General features: G+C 39.6%; 1 protein-coding gene across 2 annotated transcripts in view; it reads right to left on the bottom strand.

Moving 5' to 3' along the window:
- Positions 1–2,613: 2,613 nt before the first annotated feature.
- The window catches only part of PHF10 (PHD finger protein 10), a 123,664-nt gene continuing 109,586 nt past the window's right edge, over positions 2,614–16,691 (bottom strand). For both annotated transcript variants that reach the window (XM_053710996.1, XM_053710997.1), the window contains 2 exons: positions 6,879–7,067; positions 2,614–3,535 (listed from right to left, as the gene is read on the bottom strand). In XM_053710996.1, coding sequence (XP_053566971.1) covers positions 3,450–3,535; positions 6,879–7,067 — 275 coding nt within the window. In that variant the 3' untranslated portion in view covers positions 2,614–3,449. The remainder of the gene's footprint in view (positions 3,536–6,878; positions 7,068–16,691) is intronic.

Raw genomic sequence — 16,691 nt, 5'->3', positions numbered from 1 at the left:
TGCTATCTGCTCCCCCAAAATACCTGCACACCAACTCCACTTCCCTTTCCATGTGCCACCATTTTCTTTTGCTTGTATGCTCACACTCACTAAATAGAAAGGTACAATATAAATATTTTTCTGACAAAACTGCATTAGTAGCCCTTTTGAATAAAACAAACCAATGTACTAGTATGCTGGACGTGTACCACCATAGCATACAATAAAAAAAAACTTTAAGATGGCCACCTTGTGCAAATACCGAGAAGACATTTCAGAGCCTAGTCCGATTGGCATGAACGCACCATGCCCTGATAAACATTTGAGTCAAGCTCTTGCACATCAATGTAAGCACCAATCAGATGTTAAGCACTCAGATCAGGACCCAGGGCCATGTAATAAGCTTGAAAAGTGCATTATAATCATATGAACCGATACTATTGACTTATGTCCTTTTAATGATAACTCAAATGTGTCTTATGTTGAAGCCTAATTTTAAAATAGAACAATTTAGATGAATAAAAATGCTGGCTTATATGGAAATTGAGAAGAAAAAAGATCGGACAGACAGGCAAGGAAGTTTTTCCTCAGATGTGGACTCCTTGCTCATATGCTCAAAAGGTACCTCACTGATTCTCAGAGAGACAGAAATGCCCTTATGAGGTTTATTTCTTTCTTTTATTTAGAGAACTGCCTGGGCTGGACTGTCTTTTTGGCTGAATCAGACTAATATACTGCATGATATTTCTGAGAAAGGCATATAGTGAGCTAAAATAATGGATCCTGAGTGGCACTGGCCAGTAAAACAAACAAGGATTTTTTTTCCCCAGCTTCATTCACAGTTAAAGGGACAGTAAAGTCATAATTTAAAATTCTATGTTCTGTTTAAATCATAAAAAGTCTAATAACTTTTCAATTTACTTCTATTTAATTTGCTTCCTTCTCTTGTTATCCTTTGATGCTCCTAAGCTTACCTAGATAAAACTTTCAGCAAAGAACCTAGGTTCTAGCTGCTGATTGGTGACTGTATTTATATTTTTATATATATATATATATATATATATATATATATATATATATATATATATATATATATATATATACACACACACACACACATATACATACATACAGTTTGTGTATATATATATATATATATATGCACACCCCAACCTGCAAAAACTAATTTCTGGGAGGTGGCTTCACTGACTACTGCTCTGCATGCCCCCAACCGGTTATATACTGGACCCCTGAAAAACCTAAATAAGATAGACACTTATCATTAAAGTAGCTTCACACTAAACTCACATTATACAAAATAGCTTTATTGCACAACCCCATACAACAAACCTATTTTCCATATGCTTATTGAATGCTCAAATATTTTAGAATACAAAGTTTAATTACGTGCAGTAAATAAGGTAGTATTTGTGTTTTATTTTATTAAAATCAGTGGGGACTTTTTGTTTACAGATACATGCTTCGAGGGTTTTATAGCTTCCCAGCTTGTGAGGTACTCAGTATAGTTGTCCCTGTATGACTTTTGGATTTTGTGTCTGGGAGCGTGTGGGATTTTGAACTTTGAGAGGCTATTTGTAATTAAGTTTTGTACTCACAGTAGAGTCAGTTTGATAAGGACCTAATAGCAGGGGTGTCTATCTTTGCCCTCTTTCTCAGTTCTCACTCAGCCTATGCTGCAGCCAATGTTGCCTGCTGCTGATTCTCCTCCTCCTCCCCCAAGAGCCTTATTGCTGCCTCCAAACAGCAGGAGGGAGGGTGGAAGACAAGCAATATGCTGAAAGTAAAGACAGACTTGCTGTGACAAAGCCTTTCTTCTCGATGACGATCATCGCAACTAAAGGCATTCCTTAAAGAAACACTGTTTCCGGATTTGGGCCACATTAGATCATGGTACTTGTAGTTTCAGGGAGATTGCATTTCATTTGCGGGTGTCAAGGAGCCGCTATTACAATGAGGGAGACTCCCTGAACTTCAGGGAGAGTTGGGATGACTGTGTGTAGTATATATATATATATATATATAAATACTAGTTCTAAAGCCCGTTCACACGGGCCGTGTTGTGTTATCTCTCTCTCTCGTCCTCGCGCTGCTTTGTTTCACTACTGCGCGTGCGATCAGCTGTGCTGCCGGGTCCTCGCGCTGCTGTCGGGTGGGTGCGCGTGCGATCAGCTGCAAGTGTTTGTCTGAACTGCACATGACGGCTTCAGACAAACTCTTGTCTTTTATAATATAGGATATAAATATATATACACACACACACATATATATATATATATATATATACACACACATACATATATACACACACACACACACACCAATTCAATTAGAAACCATAATGCATTTCTGCTCCTTCAACAAATGATACCAATAGAATGAAGCAAATTTGATAATAGAAGTAAACAAACGTTTTTTAAAATTGTATGTTCTATCTAAATCATCAAAGAAAATTTTGGGTTTCATGTCCCTTTAAGTTTGTCTTGATTTGTTTTTATATTGAAATTTTCATCAAATGTATTTGCATACCAGCACTTCTCCAAAGCTTTTCCTCGCTACAGAAATCTAGAATAAAATTTAAAATAAAAAAAGACAAACATAGGCTGACAATGTAAATTTGAGGTGGCAAAGTAGCATCTTTAGTTGAAAGCTTAAAACGACAATTTTAAACTTTCAGATATGAAAGCAGCAAATAAAAAACAAACAATACAATTCATAAAAGATTTATGGCCCCTGTAAATATTAGCATGATTAAAAGAAGACACTTTACATCAGAAAATAATAATCCTGCAAACAGAACTTTGTTATCTTACAATGTGATGGAATTTCTGGGCTTCAATAGTGTTTGAGGTTTCTCATTTAATTACAATAGCTTAACCATATTTTAAAAAAAAGGAGGTAAAAACACAAACCATACAAAATAAATAGCTTTGCAAAATTATGTGCACCATCATGTTTACAGCATCATAAAATACAAATGACCATTTTAAAATTTGAATATTTGTCATAGTGCATAATGCTCCTTAAATGATTTTCATTTGGGGCACCAAGAATTGCCAAATGAGACTTCTGCAGTAGTTAATACTCTCGTAGAGTTAATTTGACTTTAAAAAAAAAAAAGTTTTGATGTTGAAGAAGATACATGAACAGTTGGCAATGCATGTGTGGCCTTTTTTTAAAAACATAAAATTTATGAGGTATTTCATTTTTTTCATCCATAAAAAAAAAACACAAACTCTACAAAAACATCACAATTTCATTAACATCTTGTTCCAGTATTGTGGTCAAATTATAGCAAGTTTCCAAATGGTTTATTGTTAGATGTAAAAAAAATGTGAAAAAGAGTGGTAAATATTGGTCATTTTTTTGCCCAGAAGCAAGAGTATCTGGTCATATAGCACCATTTTGAAAGGCTTGTGTAATTGGCTGCATTGGAGAAGAAATATGATGTTTTATCCTTCTTTACTGTTTTTTCCTCTTCGTCCACCTTTCTTTGGTGTGGATGGAACATTTTGGCAACAGTCACAAACCCAGCGACCTAAAAATAAATATTTTTTTGATTAATAATAAGCAGAAAATACAATATCAGACTTTACAGACAGTAAGCACTTTGAGATTGCGGTAAAAAAATCTGTTAATACAAACAAAAGAATTTACAATACACTTTCATAATTCCCACCCCACCATTTTGTAATTGAACTCTTAATTTTGTGAGTTTTCTCACTTTTAGACCTGTGAATGTACAGTGCAGACTTATCAAGGCTAACCCTGATACATATATGTCCCTAATTGGCTTCAACTGATAAACTGCAGAAAAATTAAGTTTTTACTAATGTAATGGACATGGCTAGCCTTGTCTACTCCAGAAAGAAGCCCGGATTGGCTCCTCGAAATAAGTGGTGGGTGGAGTTTAGCTACTGAAAAAAAACTATTGCAGCAAATATTTTGTCTCTAAAATGTTTAAACTTGGATGAGAAGTTATTCTCTAACAAGTCAACATAAATGACTTGTAATTACAAAGTGTTTACTGACTCTATAAAAGGAACATTCTAATGCAAAATGTATTAGTAATTGTAAATTTTGTATTGCTGCAGAGGTTATGGGGCGTATTATAGACTAGGCCAACAAGGCCGGTGCCTAGGGCAGCAGTTTTGGGAGGGGCAGCATCCGTGATTTTTGCAGTGGAAGGGTTCTTGGTGAGAAACTTGCCCAAAGGTTATGCTTACAAGGTGAGGTTGGAGGAGAAGCCCTTGTGCCGTTATGCTGCCTCCCCTTGTCAGCTGTAGTGGGTCTGAGAGCGCAGTGCTTATTGCAGGTCTTAGCAGCTAACAGACTGGATGCCTCTGTGCACTGCTTAGATCAGCGTGTGATGTCTAATCATAAACTCTAATAGCTAGCTTTCTCTGCATTCAGTAAATAGTAAACGGACACTTAAAAGTTTAATTACTTGAATGATGGTAATTACTGTATGTTATTGCATGTGAAGGGCAGTGATTGTTTAAAAGTGTATTCTTCTTTCCCTCCCTTCCCTTTCTCCCTCCCTCAACTCACTCCCTTCTTTCCCTCCCACTTTTCTCCTCTCCCTCCCCACTTTTCTCTTCTTTCCCTCATTCTCTCCCTCCCTTCTCTCCCATCCCCTTCTTTTCTCTACCTTCTCTCAGGGAGAAAATGGTATGAGATGCATGCAATTCAACCCACCTGTATGCAAGTGTTGTGCTAGCCCATTTTCTTTTGAATTGTTATGAGAAAAAAAAAAAAAAAAAAACATTTTACACACTGACTCAAAAAAATATTAAGGGGAAATATTTTTTTTTTTGCATTAAACAGTGCCTTTAGAGCCTGACTGATGTTTTAAGCACCAAAAGCAGAGCTTTATATAAAGCTTACAAACAAAATTCCAGTTCTGAAATAAATATACACTACTGTCCAAAAGTTTTGAGCAGATGTGAAAAACGCTGTAAAAGTAAGAATGCTTTCAAAAATAGAAATGTTATAAATTAACAAAATGTAAAATGAGTGAACCGAAAAAAATTCTAAATCAAATCAATATTTGGTGTTACCAACCTTTACATTCTAAACAGCATAAGTTCTTCTAGGTATATTTGCACACAGTTTTTTTTAAAAGAGAGAAGAGAAAAAGAAAAAGAATTTTATATATATTTATATTATTCACTGTCTCAGCCATTTGGCAATTAGCAGGAGCTGCCGCACTAGTTCAGTTTGATTTGACAGATTTACAGCAGCACTATGCTGCCCTCCCCCACTGCTCCTTGTATTGGCTGCTTGAATGGCCACATAGGGAAGGAACATATTATCTGCAGTCTGTGGAAGTTTTGTTCTCCCTGGAACTCAGCACTCAAAGGTCAGTGACACTGGGCTGACATACCTAGTTTATTTATTCTATTTTCAGGCACATAATGCTAAGCACAACTTATTCAATGAAACAAAAAAACAGCCCCATCTAGATTAAAGCTGTAGGATGGTACTTATTTGTCCCTTCTGTATTAAATAAATGTGTATGCTGTGCCTAGTTGTAGTAAAATGTTCATGTTTTGTGTGTCTGCATATGAGTGAATGCTGTGTAGTGTGTGTATGCTGTGTGTGTTGTGTGTCTGCATGTATGTGGTGTGTCTGAATCTATGGGTAAGGGGTATATATGTGTGTGTGTGTGTGTTTATTTTGCAACTGCAAAAAGTCTCAAGCTTTTTTGGACAAAGTTGTACCCCAGCAAGTTAACTTGTTTTTACAGACTCAATGTTGTTGAGATCAGGGCTCTGTTGGGGTCATGCCATCACTTCCAGGACTCCTTGTTCTTTACGCTTAGGATAGCAATTACTTTTGCTGTAGGTTTGGGGTTATTGTCATGCTGCAATATAAATATGGGATCAATCAGATGCCTCAGTGATGATATTGCATGATTGATAAGCATTAAGGAGACCATTAATTCTGACAAAATCCCCAACTTTATTTGCAGAAATGCAGCCCCAAACTTGCAAGGAACCTCCAACCATGCTTCACTGTTGCCTGCAGACATTCATTCTTGTACCTCTCTCCAGCCCTTAGACGAACAAACTGCCTTCTGCTACAGGCAAAATTTTTACTCATTACAAAGCACCTTTTGCCATTTTCTGCACCCCAGTTCCTGTGCTTTTGTGCATAATTGAGTCGCTTGGCCTAGTTTCAACAGAAGTATGTCTTTTTGTCCGCAAATTTTCCACAAAGACCACTTATGGCCAAACTTCTCCGGACAGTAGATGGGTTTAACAGGGTCCCACTGGTTTCTACCAATTTTGAGCTGATGGCACTGCTGGACATCTTTTGATTGGGAAGTAAGTATGATGTGTCTCATCTGCTGCAGTAAGTTTCCTCTGTTTACCGCTGAGTCTACGGTCCTCAATGTTGCCCGTTTCTTTGTGCTTCTTCAGAAGATCTTGGACAGCACATATGGAAACCCCCTTGATATTTCTGACTGGGAGAGACATTGCTACATTGTGTCTTGTTGCTGTGCTCAGTCTTGCCATAGTGTAGGGCTTTTGACATTAAACAGGCTTCAGGAACCTCACCATGTTAGCTTGGTTTGGCTGTTTCTCACCCATTTCTATTCCTCCTACACAGCTGATTCTGTTTCAGTTAATGATTGTGATTCAACCTACATATTAATTTGATGATCATTAGTACTTGTTTTGTATAATTGTTGAATCTTGCACCTGACCAAATGTACATAGAAGACAACTGCCTAAAATTTTTGCACAGTAGTGTGTGTGTATAAATATATATATATATATATATATATATATATATATACATATATACACACATATACACAGACACACATCCCAAAATATTAATAGTGCACAACAGGAGTGTTCTTACTAACATACCTGATGGAAGACAACCAAGTCCAACACAAAATGTATGATAACCACGGTCACACCGATCACAAAACATCATTTCTTCTTCATGATGGGGTTGTCCACAAATGATACAGGTTTTACATTCCATACACTGCCATGGATATTTCTTTATCACTGCAACCAATTCTGGAGACATATCTAAACATGAAGGGTGACCTGAAGAACAAAAGTCAAGACAGCTTTTTTAAGTGAAATTAAACACCTCAAAATATTAATATAAATTGTTTCATTACATGTAGTAAAACAACTGTGCAATATACTTTCAGTATTTATTTTGTTCTCCTTTCCTGTAATTTAATTCTGAATATTGTGAGCTTCCCAGTTCATGTTAAAAATGGAAGTGCAGATACAGCTATATTCCACACAGTCATTGGTTGTACATTTTAGTAAGCTATTTATAACCATTCCAAATTGGCCTCAGCAGAAAAGGTAACCTAAGTTACAATATGGCAGCACCCACTGCTTTATAGACATTAACTTGATCTTTTTCAATATTTAAACAACTAATATAACATTTTTAAAAAAACATGTACAAATTATTATCAGGCTAATATTTGTTCTAAATACATCATTCAAGCAAGTGTTTAATGTCCTTTTAATGGGACAGTCTAGTCAAAATTAATTCTTGATTCAGATAGGGCAGGCAATTTTAAACAACTTTCCAATGTATATTTATCATCAAATTTGATTTGTTCTCTTGGTATTCTTTGTTGAAAGCCAACCCTCTCTCAGTTATCTTGGTTATGCAAAACTGGGGAATGGTTAATAAAGGAGTTATCCATCATTTTAAACAACAAACATTTTCAAATAGTCTGTCACTTTAAGGGACCAGTTTTTCAGTTTGTTGAATAGAAGAAAGCAGTCATATATTTATTATGTAGCCTGAAATACCTTAAAGGGACTCTCTACTGTAAAAAAATAAAAAAGGGAATGCTTTATTTTATTAGAGAAATTATTCTTAAAGGGACATGAAACCCAAAATGTTTCATTCATGATTCAGATAGAGAATACAATTTTAAACAACTTTACAATTTACTTCTATTATTAAGTTTGCTTCTTTCTCTTGTTTTCCTTTGCTGAAAGGTTTATTTAGGCAAGCTCAGTAGCAGTAGAGAACCTAGGTTCTAGCTGTTGAATGGTGGCTGCATATATATACCGATTGTGATTGGCTCACCCATGTGTTCAGTTAGAAACCAGTAGTGCATTGCTGCTTCTTCAACAAATGGTACCAAGAGAATGAAACAAATAAGATAATAGAAGTAAATTAGAAAGTTGTTTAAAATGTTATTCTCTATCTGAATCATGAAAGAAAAAAAAAATGGGATTCATGTCCCTTTAAATTCTCTTTTCCCTCCACTCGCTTTAACCCCATCAAAAGTAGTGCATCCAGTGAGCTCCCCAAGCAGGACACAGCTGGTGATTGGTGGATAACTTGCAATGCATTTCATCTGGGTAAACAACTTTAAAACAACAAACACTTTGAGATTGCAATAAAACATTTTTAATTATTAAGTAAAAAAAAAAAAACCAAAAAAAAAAACCTGCAATATATTTTCATTGTATATTTTGCCACCTTCTGTAATTTAATTCTGAAAATTGTGGGCTTTCTAATTAATTTTAAATGTGGAAAGGGAGACTACAGACTTACATTACTATATTCCATTCAGTCATTGGTTGCACACCTATTTACAACTTAGAAGGAAACTTGTTCAGGTATTAAAGGGACAGTATACTCCAGATTTTTTATTGTTCAACAAGATAGATGACCCCTTTATTACCCATTCCCATGTTTTGCATAACTAACACAGCTATATTAATATACATTGTACCTCTGTGATAACCTTGTATCTAAGCCTCTTCAGACTGCCCACTTATCTCAGTTCTTTTGACAGGCTTGCATTTTAGCCAATCAGTGCCCTCTCATAAGTAACTCCACAGGATTGAGCACAATGTTATCTATGGCACACATGAACTAGTGCTGTCTAGCTGTAGAAAAATGTCCAAATGCAATGAGATAATAGGCAGCCTTCAAGGGCTAAGAAATTAGCATATGAGCCTACATAGGTTTAGCTTGTAATAAAGAATACCAAGAAAACAAAGCAAATTTAATGATAAAAGTAAATTGGAAAGTTGTTTAAAATTGCCTGCCCTATCCGAATCATGAAAGTTTAATTTTGACTAGACTGTCCCTTTAAGGACAATATATTTTTTCATCTTCTCAACTTAGAAAGTTAAATTTAGAATTGCCAGTAATAATTAGTGTTAGGAAATCAGAACACTTTTTAAAAAAAAGTCTTGGCTATGTGTATCTAAAGCCTTAAAAGCAATTTTTGTGTATGCTTTTCCCTTTCCTTTATTTATGCATCCAGAAAATAATCAGTGCAAACTAAATTTTTTTCAAACATAAAAAGATCTTTAAAATTTGCATGCACCATTTTTGAAAATCCCTCAAACCTTTATCTCCTTATCTGTGGCCATAGGGACAGATATACATTTCATGGAATGCACTATAGTCTCTCCGGGGGCAGGAACAGAAACAATGAAAGTGTATTTTAATCGTTTTTCAATAGGCATGATTAAACCTAGTATGGGGAATTCAATAATGAGTTTAAGGTCCCTTTAATCCCAATAGTGATGTTTAGTCACATTACAAGCAATACAAGATCATCACATTAATATTTCTAAAGACATAAATCAACATGTTTTTGATAGTATGCTAGAGGAGCTTACAGTTAACAGCAAAACTAGTTCTACAAATTCTATAGATCTCCCATAATAAATTTATAAGAAAGAAAAAAAAAGATTAGAAAAGAAAGAAAGAAAAAACCATTGGAAATTTTAAATAAACAAATCTTCTCTTTCTGTGAAGGGCTGTTACATGCCTGGAGACAGAATGAATACAGTGCAATACATGATTCTACGTCTAGCACTGTAGAGAATGCTGCGATCCCCATTGTAAGCTTTGATTGTAGAGACTGCAGATGGGTGCAGAAGGTATCTGCCTTCATATGGTAATGAACCACTGATCGAAGACAGATTGCCCACTATTAAAGTGACACAGATAGTATCACTGTGTATCTGCTTTGGTGGTGCTGCGGGTGGTGTGGGAGAGGAGTGAGGCAGGCGGTTCACCCATTCCTGGAGGTGGTGGTTCCCTATTCTACAGGAAGTAAACTATAAGGAGAGAGGGAGGGATGGATCCCTACATTGCGGCAACAAAGCTTATGAGAGGGGGCCCTACACACGATCTCTTGGAGGAGAGAGGTGGGGAGGGTGATGGGGGACCCCACACTAGAGAAAAAAATAAAAGTAAAAAAAAAAAATCAATGTAAACTGGGTAATGGCAGACAGCTGCCAGTACCTAAGATGGGGTTGACTATTGGGAGGGGGAGGGTTAGAGAGCTGTTTGGGAGGGATCAGGGAGGTGGGAGAGTAAGGGTAAGGGGAGGATCCTTACACTACAGAAAAAAATAATAAAAAAAAAAAAACAATTTATGCTTACCAGATAAATTCCTTTCCTTCCTGGCAGGGAGATCCCACAACTTCATTCCTGTTGGGAAATACAACACCTGGCCACCAGGAGGAGGCAAAAACACCCCAGCCAAAGGCTTAAATATCCCTCCCACTTCCCCTATCCCCCAGTCATTCTGCAGAGGGAGCAAGGAAAAGTAGGAGAAACATCAGGGTATAAAAGGTGCCAGAAGAAAAAAATATAAAAAGGGAGCCATCCATCAAAAAAATAAACTACGGACAGGGTCGTGGACTCTGTATCTGCTTTGGTGGTGCTGCGGGTGATGTGGAAGAGGAGGGAGGCAGGTAGTTCGCCCATTCCTGGAGGGGGTGGTTCCGTATTCTACAGGAAGTAAACTACTAGGAGAGAGGGAGGGATGGATCACTACATTGCGGCAAAGAAGCTTATGAGAGGGGGCCCTACACATGATCTCTTGGAGGAGAGAGGTGGGGAGGGTGATGGGAGACCCCACAAAAGAGAAAAAAATTAAGTAAAAAAATTAATCAATGTAAACTGGGTAATGGCAGACAAGATGGGGTTGACTATTGGGAGGGGGAGTGTTAGAGAGCTGTTTGGGAGGGATCAGGGAGGTAGGAGAGTAAGGGTAAGGGGAGGATCCTTACACTAAAGAAAAAAATTAAATTAATAAAAAAAAAACAATTTATGCTTACCAGATAAATTCCTTTCCTTCCTGACAGGGAGAGTCCATGACTTCACTTCCTTACTGTTGGGAAAACTATACCCAAGCTTCAGAGGACACTGAATAAATAACGGGAGGGAACAGAAAAAAGAGGCGGACCCTATTCTGAGGGCACCACAGCCTACAAACGTTTCTCCCGAAAGCTGCTTCAGCCGAAGCAAACGCATCAAACTTGTAAAATTTTGAAAAAGTGTGTAAGGAAGACCAGGTAGCTGCCTTACAAATCTGATCCATTGAAGCTTCGTTCTTAAAAGCCCAAGAGGAAGCCATTGCTCTAGTGGAATAAGCTGTTATCCTCTCAGGAGGCTGTCGTCCCGCTGTCTCATAAGCTAAGCGGATGACACTCCTGAACCAGAAGGATAGAGAAGTTGTAGTAGCCTTCTGGCCCTTACACTTCTCTGTATAGATGACAAAGAGGAAGATTGTCTGAATTCCTTAGTAGCCTGAAGAAATAACTTCAAGGCACGAACCACATCTAGATTGTGAAGCAAATGTTCCTTCGCTGAAAAGCAAAGCAGAAATCTTAGAAACTCTGCGTGCGAGGCAATAGCCAAAAAAAAAGAACCTTCCAAGATAACAATTTAATGTCAACAGTATGCATAGGCTCAAACGGAGCCTGCTGCAAAACACTAAGAACAAGATTGAGGTTCCAAGGCGGAGCCCCAGATCTAAATATGGGTCTGATCCTAGCCAGAGCCTTAACAAAGGACTGCACATCCGTAAGCTCAGCCAATATTTTGTGCAGTAACACCAACAGAGCCAATATCTGTCCCTTCAAGGAACAAGCAGATAGGCACTTCTCCAGTCCATCCTGGAGAAAAGATAAGATTCTGGCAACCTTAACCTTATGCCTGGAAATGCCACGCTCTTCTTACCAGTTCAAGTAAGTCCTCCACACTTTATGGTAGATACAAGTAAGTGGCTTATGAGCTTGAATCAGAGTGTCAATAACACTCTCAGAAAACCCTCTCTTGGCTAAGACTAAGCGTTCAATATCCACGCAGTCAGCCTCAGAGAATCTAGATTTTGATGAACGAAGGGACCCTGTATCAGCAGATCTCTGCGACAAGGTGACCTTCACTGTACCGATAGGGCATCTATCAATTCCACCTGAAGATCCCTCGACCCGTACCTGGGTAGCTTGGTATTGAGGCGGGATGCCATGAGATGTATCTCCAGCGTCCCCCACTCGCAGCATATCTCTGCAAACACCTCGGGTGAAGAGACCACTCCCCTAGGTGAAAGGATTGCCTGCTGAAGAAGTCCGCTTCCCAGCTGTCCACACCCAGAATGTGGATCGTTGACAGCGTACATTTGTGAGTCTTCGCCTACTTTAGTATCTGAGATACTTCTCTCATCGCCAAGGAATTTTTCGTTCCCCCTTGATGGTTAATATAGGCAACCAAGGTTATATTGTCTGATTGGAATCTAATAAACTGGGACGATCCCAGAAGGGGCCAAGCCTTCAAGGCATTGAAGATTGCCCAGAGTTCAAAAATATTGATCGTAAGGGAGGACTCCTGAGTCCACAGACCTTGTGCCTTCTTGGCACCCCAAACGGGTTCCCAGCCGGAAAGGCTTGCGTCCGTAGTCACAATCTCCCAGGACGGTCTCAAAAAGCATGTGCCTTGGGACAGATGATCTGGACAGAGTCACCAGGAGAGCGAGTCTCTCGACAGGCTGTCCAGCACAATCTGTTGAGAGAGATCTAAATGGTCGCCGTTCCACTGTCTCAGCATGCATACTTGTAAGGGTCTGAGATGGAATCTGGCAAAAAGAATGATGTCCATGCAGAACACCATGAGTCTGATTACCTCCATACACTGAGCCACTGAGGGTCTCAAGGAGGCCTAGAGGGCAAGACATGCAGAAGTTAGCTTGCAACGTCTCTGATCTGTGAGGAATAGTCTCATGGATATGGAGTCTATTATAGTTCCCAGGACATTCACCCTTGTACTTGGAGTAGGAGAACTCTTTTCCAAGTTTATCTTCCTACCATGTGATCGAAGAAGACTGAGAAGGGACTCTGAATGTTTTTCCGCTAGACTAAAAGATGGTGCCTGTACCAAGATATCGTACCTTGTGTTCTGGCAACGACTAGAAGAGCCCAACTGTCCTTCCTGAACCAGAGAAAGGATTGACTGTATTGTCTCCATCTTGAAAGAGGGAACACTCAGAAATTTGTTTAGGCACTTTAGGTCCAGAATTGGACGAAAAGTTCCCTCCATCTGTGGAACCACGAAAAGGTTTGAATAAAACCCAAAACCTCTTTCTGCTATAGGTATCGTGACAATTACTCCTAGAGAAGAGAGATCCCATACGCAACCTAAAAAGCCAGCCCTCTTTTCTGATCTTGTCTAAAGACTGGAGAGTAGGAATCTGCCCCTGGGCGGATGAGACTTGCATCCTATCCTGTATCCTTGAGCTACAACCTCCAGGACCCAAGGATCCTGTACATCCTGGAACCAAGCATCTGAAAAAAGAGACAGTCTGCCCCCTACTTGATCCGATACCAGATTGGGGGCCGCTCCTTCATGCAAATTTCTTCTTGGCGGGCTTCTTAGTCTGTTTGGACTTATTCCAGGAGTGAGCGGGCTGCAAGTACTCTTGGGCTGCTCGGAATTGGAAGAGGACTTCTGTTGTTGCGACTTGTCAGCACGAAAGGAACAAAAATTAGCCCTATTCTTCTTATCTTGCGGTAGGAAGGCACCTTTCCCTCCGGTAACCGTAGAGATAATGGAGTCCAGCCCAGGACCGAATAAAATCTTCCCCTTGAAGGGAAGAGAAAGGAGTCTGGATTTAGAAGTCATATCCGCAGACCAAGACTTTAACCAGAGAGCCCAGCGGGCTAGAACCGCAAAGCCAACAGCCTTTGCATTTATGCTAATAATCTGCATATTCGAGTCACAGATGAAGGAGTTAGCAATTCTCAGTGCTTAATTCTCTCCTGAATATCCTCGAGAGGAGTCTCCACCTCAATGAGCTCCGACAGAGTGTCACACCAGTAGGTAGCTGCTCCAGCTGCCGCAGTTTGAAATAAAACCCTGTATGTTGAAACAGCTTCCTCAGAAAAGTTTCCATTTTTTTATCCACAGGCTCTCTAAAAGAAGAACTATCCTCCAGAGGGATAGTAGTATGCTTAGCCAGCGTGAAGATAGCACCATCTACCTTCGGGATGGAGCCCCACAAATCTAATTGAGTGTCAGGGACTGGGAATATTTTTTTTAAATGTAGACGAGGGGGAGAAAAGTTCCTACGCTTTCCCATTTGTTACTAATAATGTTCGCCATCTTAACTGGCACAGGAAAAGTCAGAGGGGCCTTTCGTATCTTCATAAACCTTGTCTAATTTAGGGATCTTAAGCTCTTCAGGGAGTGTAGCCTCTGGAACCTCTAGAGTAGACAGAACGACCTTTAATAAAAAACAGATGCTCAATTTTAAATCTAAAGGAGGGTTCCTCCGCTGAAGGAGGTTTAGAAACTGAAGTTTCTGACTGAGAAAGTTCACCCTCTGAAGAAACAGAGGTTAACTCATCCTCGGATAGCTGGGATATAGTAGCTAAAGCTGACAAATATTTAGATGACTCTAGGTCAGGAGAACTAGGTTTAACCTTTCTCTTGCGTTTGTTGGAGCGAGGTAAGGCACTCAGGGCCGCAAACACCGCTGATTGTAATGGCGCGGTAAACTCCTCTGGAAAAAAGCCCCCTCCAGATGGAGTATTAGTTGAGCCGCAGGGAACTGCATGTGGAGCGGGTAATGTAGAAAGTGTAGTAATTTCTCGGGACCCAGATTCCTGAGAAGTAGACGGCTCAGAAGGGCTAATAGCGCTATGAGTATTAGCAGGCTTGTCTCCCTTCTTAGACTTTAGAACAGTGTTTAGGCAAATGGAACAAAATTGAGTAGGCGAGCAAACCACAGCCTCTTCACAATATAAACAGGAATTATTAATCAGTACAAAACGAGCGGAACCTTCTAATGTAGTATCAGAGTCCTCCATAGCTTTGTATATACCCACAGAAGGACAATCAAAAGAAAAATGGCACCTTAATACTTCCAATGGCTGGGGCACTCACCACTTCCTAGTCCCAGACAGCTAACAGTGAAAATGTCTGCAGCAGGATCTTAGGAAATAAAAGAGACTGCACCCCGTCACGTGGTACGTAAGACAGGACGGCTATGAAAAAGGGCGCCAAGCTATTATGAGCAGCGCAACACTTCAAAAATCGAAAGTGAAACCTTCTGCCACTTCCTATAGTGACGGAAGGCAAAGAATGACTGGGGAATGGGGGAGGTGGGAGGGATATTTAAGCCTTTGGCTGGGGTGTCTTTGCCACCTCCTGGTGGCCAGGTGTTCTATTTCCCAACAGTAAGGAATGAAGTCGTGGACTCTCCCTGCCTTATGGAAGGAAAAAAAGCACTAATACTGTCTGCCAGTACCTAAGATGGTGGTAAGCAGTGGGAGGGGGAGCGAAGAGAGCTTATTGGAAGGGATCAGGGAAATAGGAGGTGTCAGGAGGGTAGTACCTATACTACAATACTATTACCCTTGCCAGCTAACTAATTAACCCATAAGTGGAAAGAAATACGAGGAGCACGGATACCAATGCAAGCTTAAGTGAATTTATTGGAAACACAATGGTGTGTATTAAACAACAAAACGTGTGATAGGGGAAGCATTCCCCGGAGTAAATACAGGGTATTTTAATGAATGTGAGGCTAAGTGTTAGACAGCCTCACATTCATTTAAATATGCTGTAATTACCCCGGGGAATGCTTCCCCTATCACACGTTTTGTTGTATAATACACACTATTGTGTTTCCTATAAATTCACATAAGCTTGCATTGGACTCAGTGCTCCTCGTATTTCTTTCCGCTTATCATTTAACCATTGGCCGGAGTGAACACGGAGCGTTACAAGCAGGGCTGCAGAGGTCGGCACACTATACCGGAAGCACTTGGAGGACCAGAGACGCGGAACGCCACGCTTGAGTGGCACACAGGAGCACACTCCGGAGCATATCCAGGAAGGTCACATCCCTACGGAGGACAGAGCAAATACAATGCCGCTCAAAGAGGATTGAACTGTGAAACTAGAGCTATCAGGAAGTATGTGCCAGGATTCACATTGGTAATTGTGCTTGTTTTGGATGTCATCCGAGTACATTTTACTAGGGATCTTACTCCTCTGCAAAAATGCACTGGGAGAGGTGGGAGGGACACCTCCCCAGGGCTTGTGAACAGTGCTTCTTGATATATATTTAGAAACACCAGGTTTGGTTTGGACGCAGGAGTTTTGTAGTGACTCCACACACACACACCACAGTGTACTGCACACTAGCTCATCACAACAGTAGTCACACCACATAGACTTTTCCCTCTAATTGTTTGTAACTAATTAACTCCTTCACTGCCGGGAATGAGTATGGTGCACAGCTGCATTTAGCGGCTTTCTAATCACCAAAAAAAAACTATGGCAAAGCCATGTATATTTGCTATTTCTGAACAAATGGGATCCCAAAGAAGCTTTTACAACCATTTGTGTTATAACTGCACAAGTGGTATGTAAAT

This window comes from Bombina bombina, chromosome 4 (assembly GCF_027579735.1).
Source record: "Bombina bombina isolate aBomBom1 chromosome 4, aBomBom1.pri, whole genome shotgun sequence".
Lineage (NCBI taxonomy): Eukaryota > Metazoa > Chordata > Amphibia > Anura > Bombinatoridae > Bombina > Bombina bombina.
This window is presented reverse-complemented; position numbering and strand designations above follow the sequence as displayed.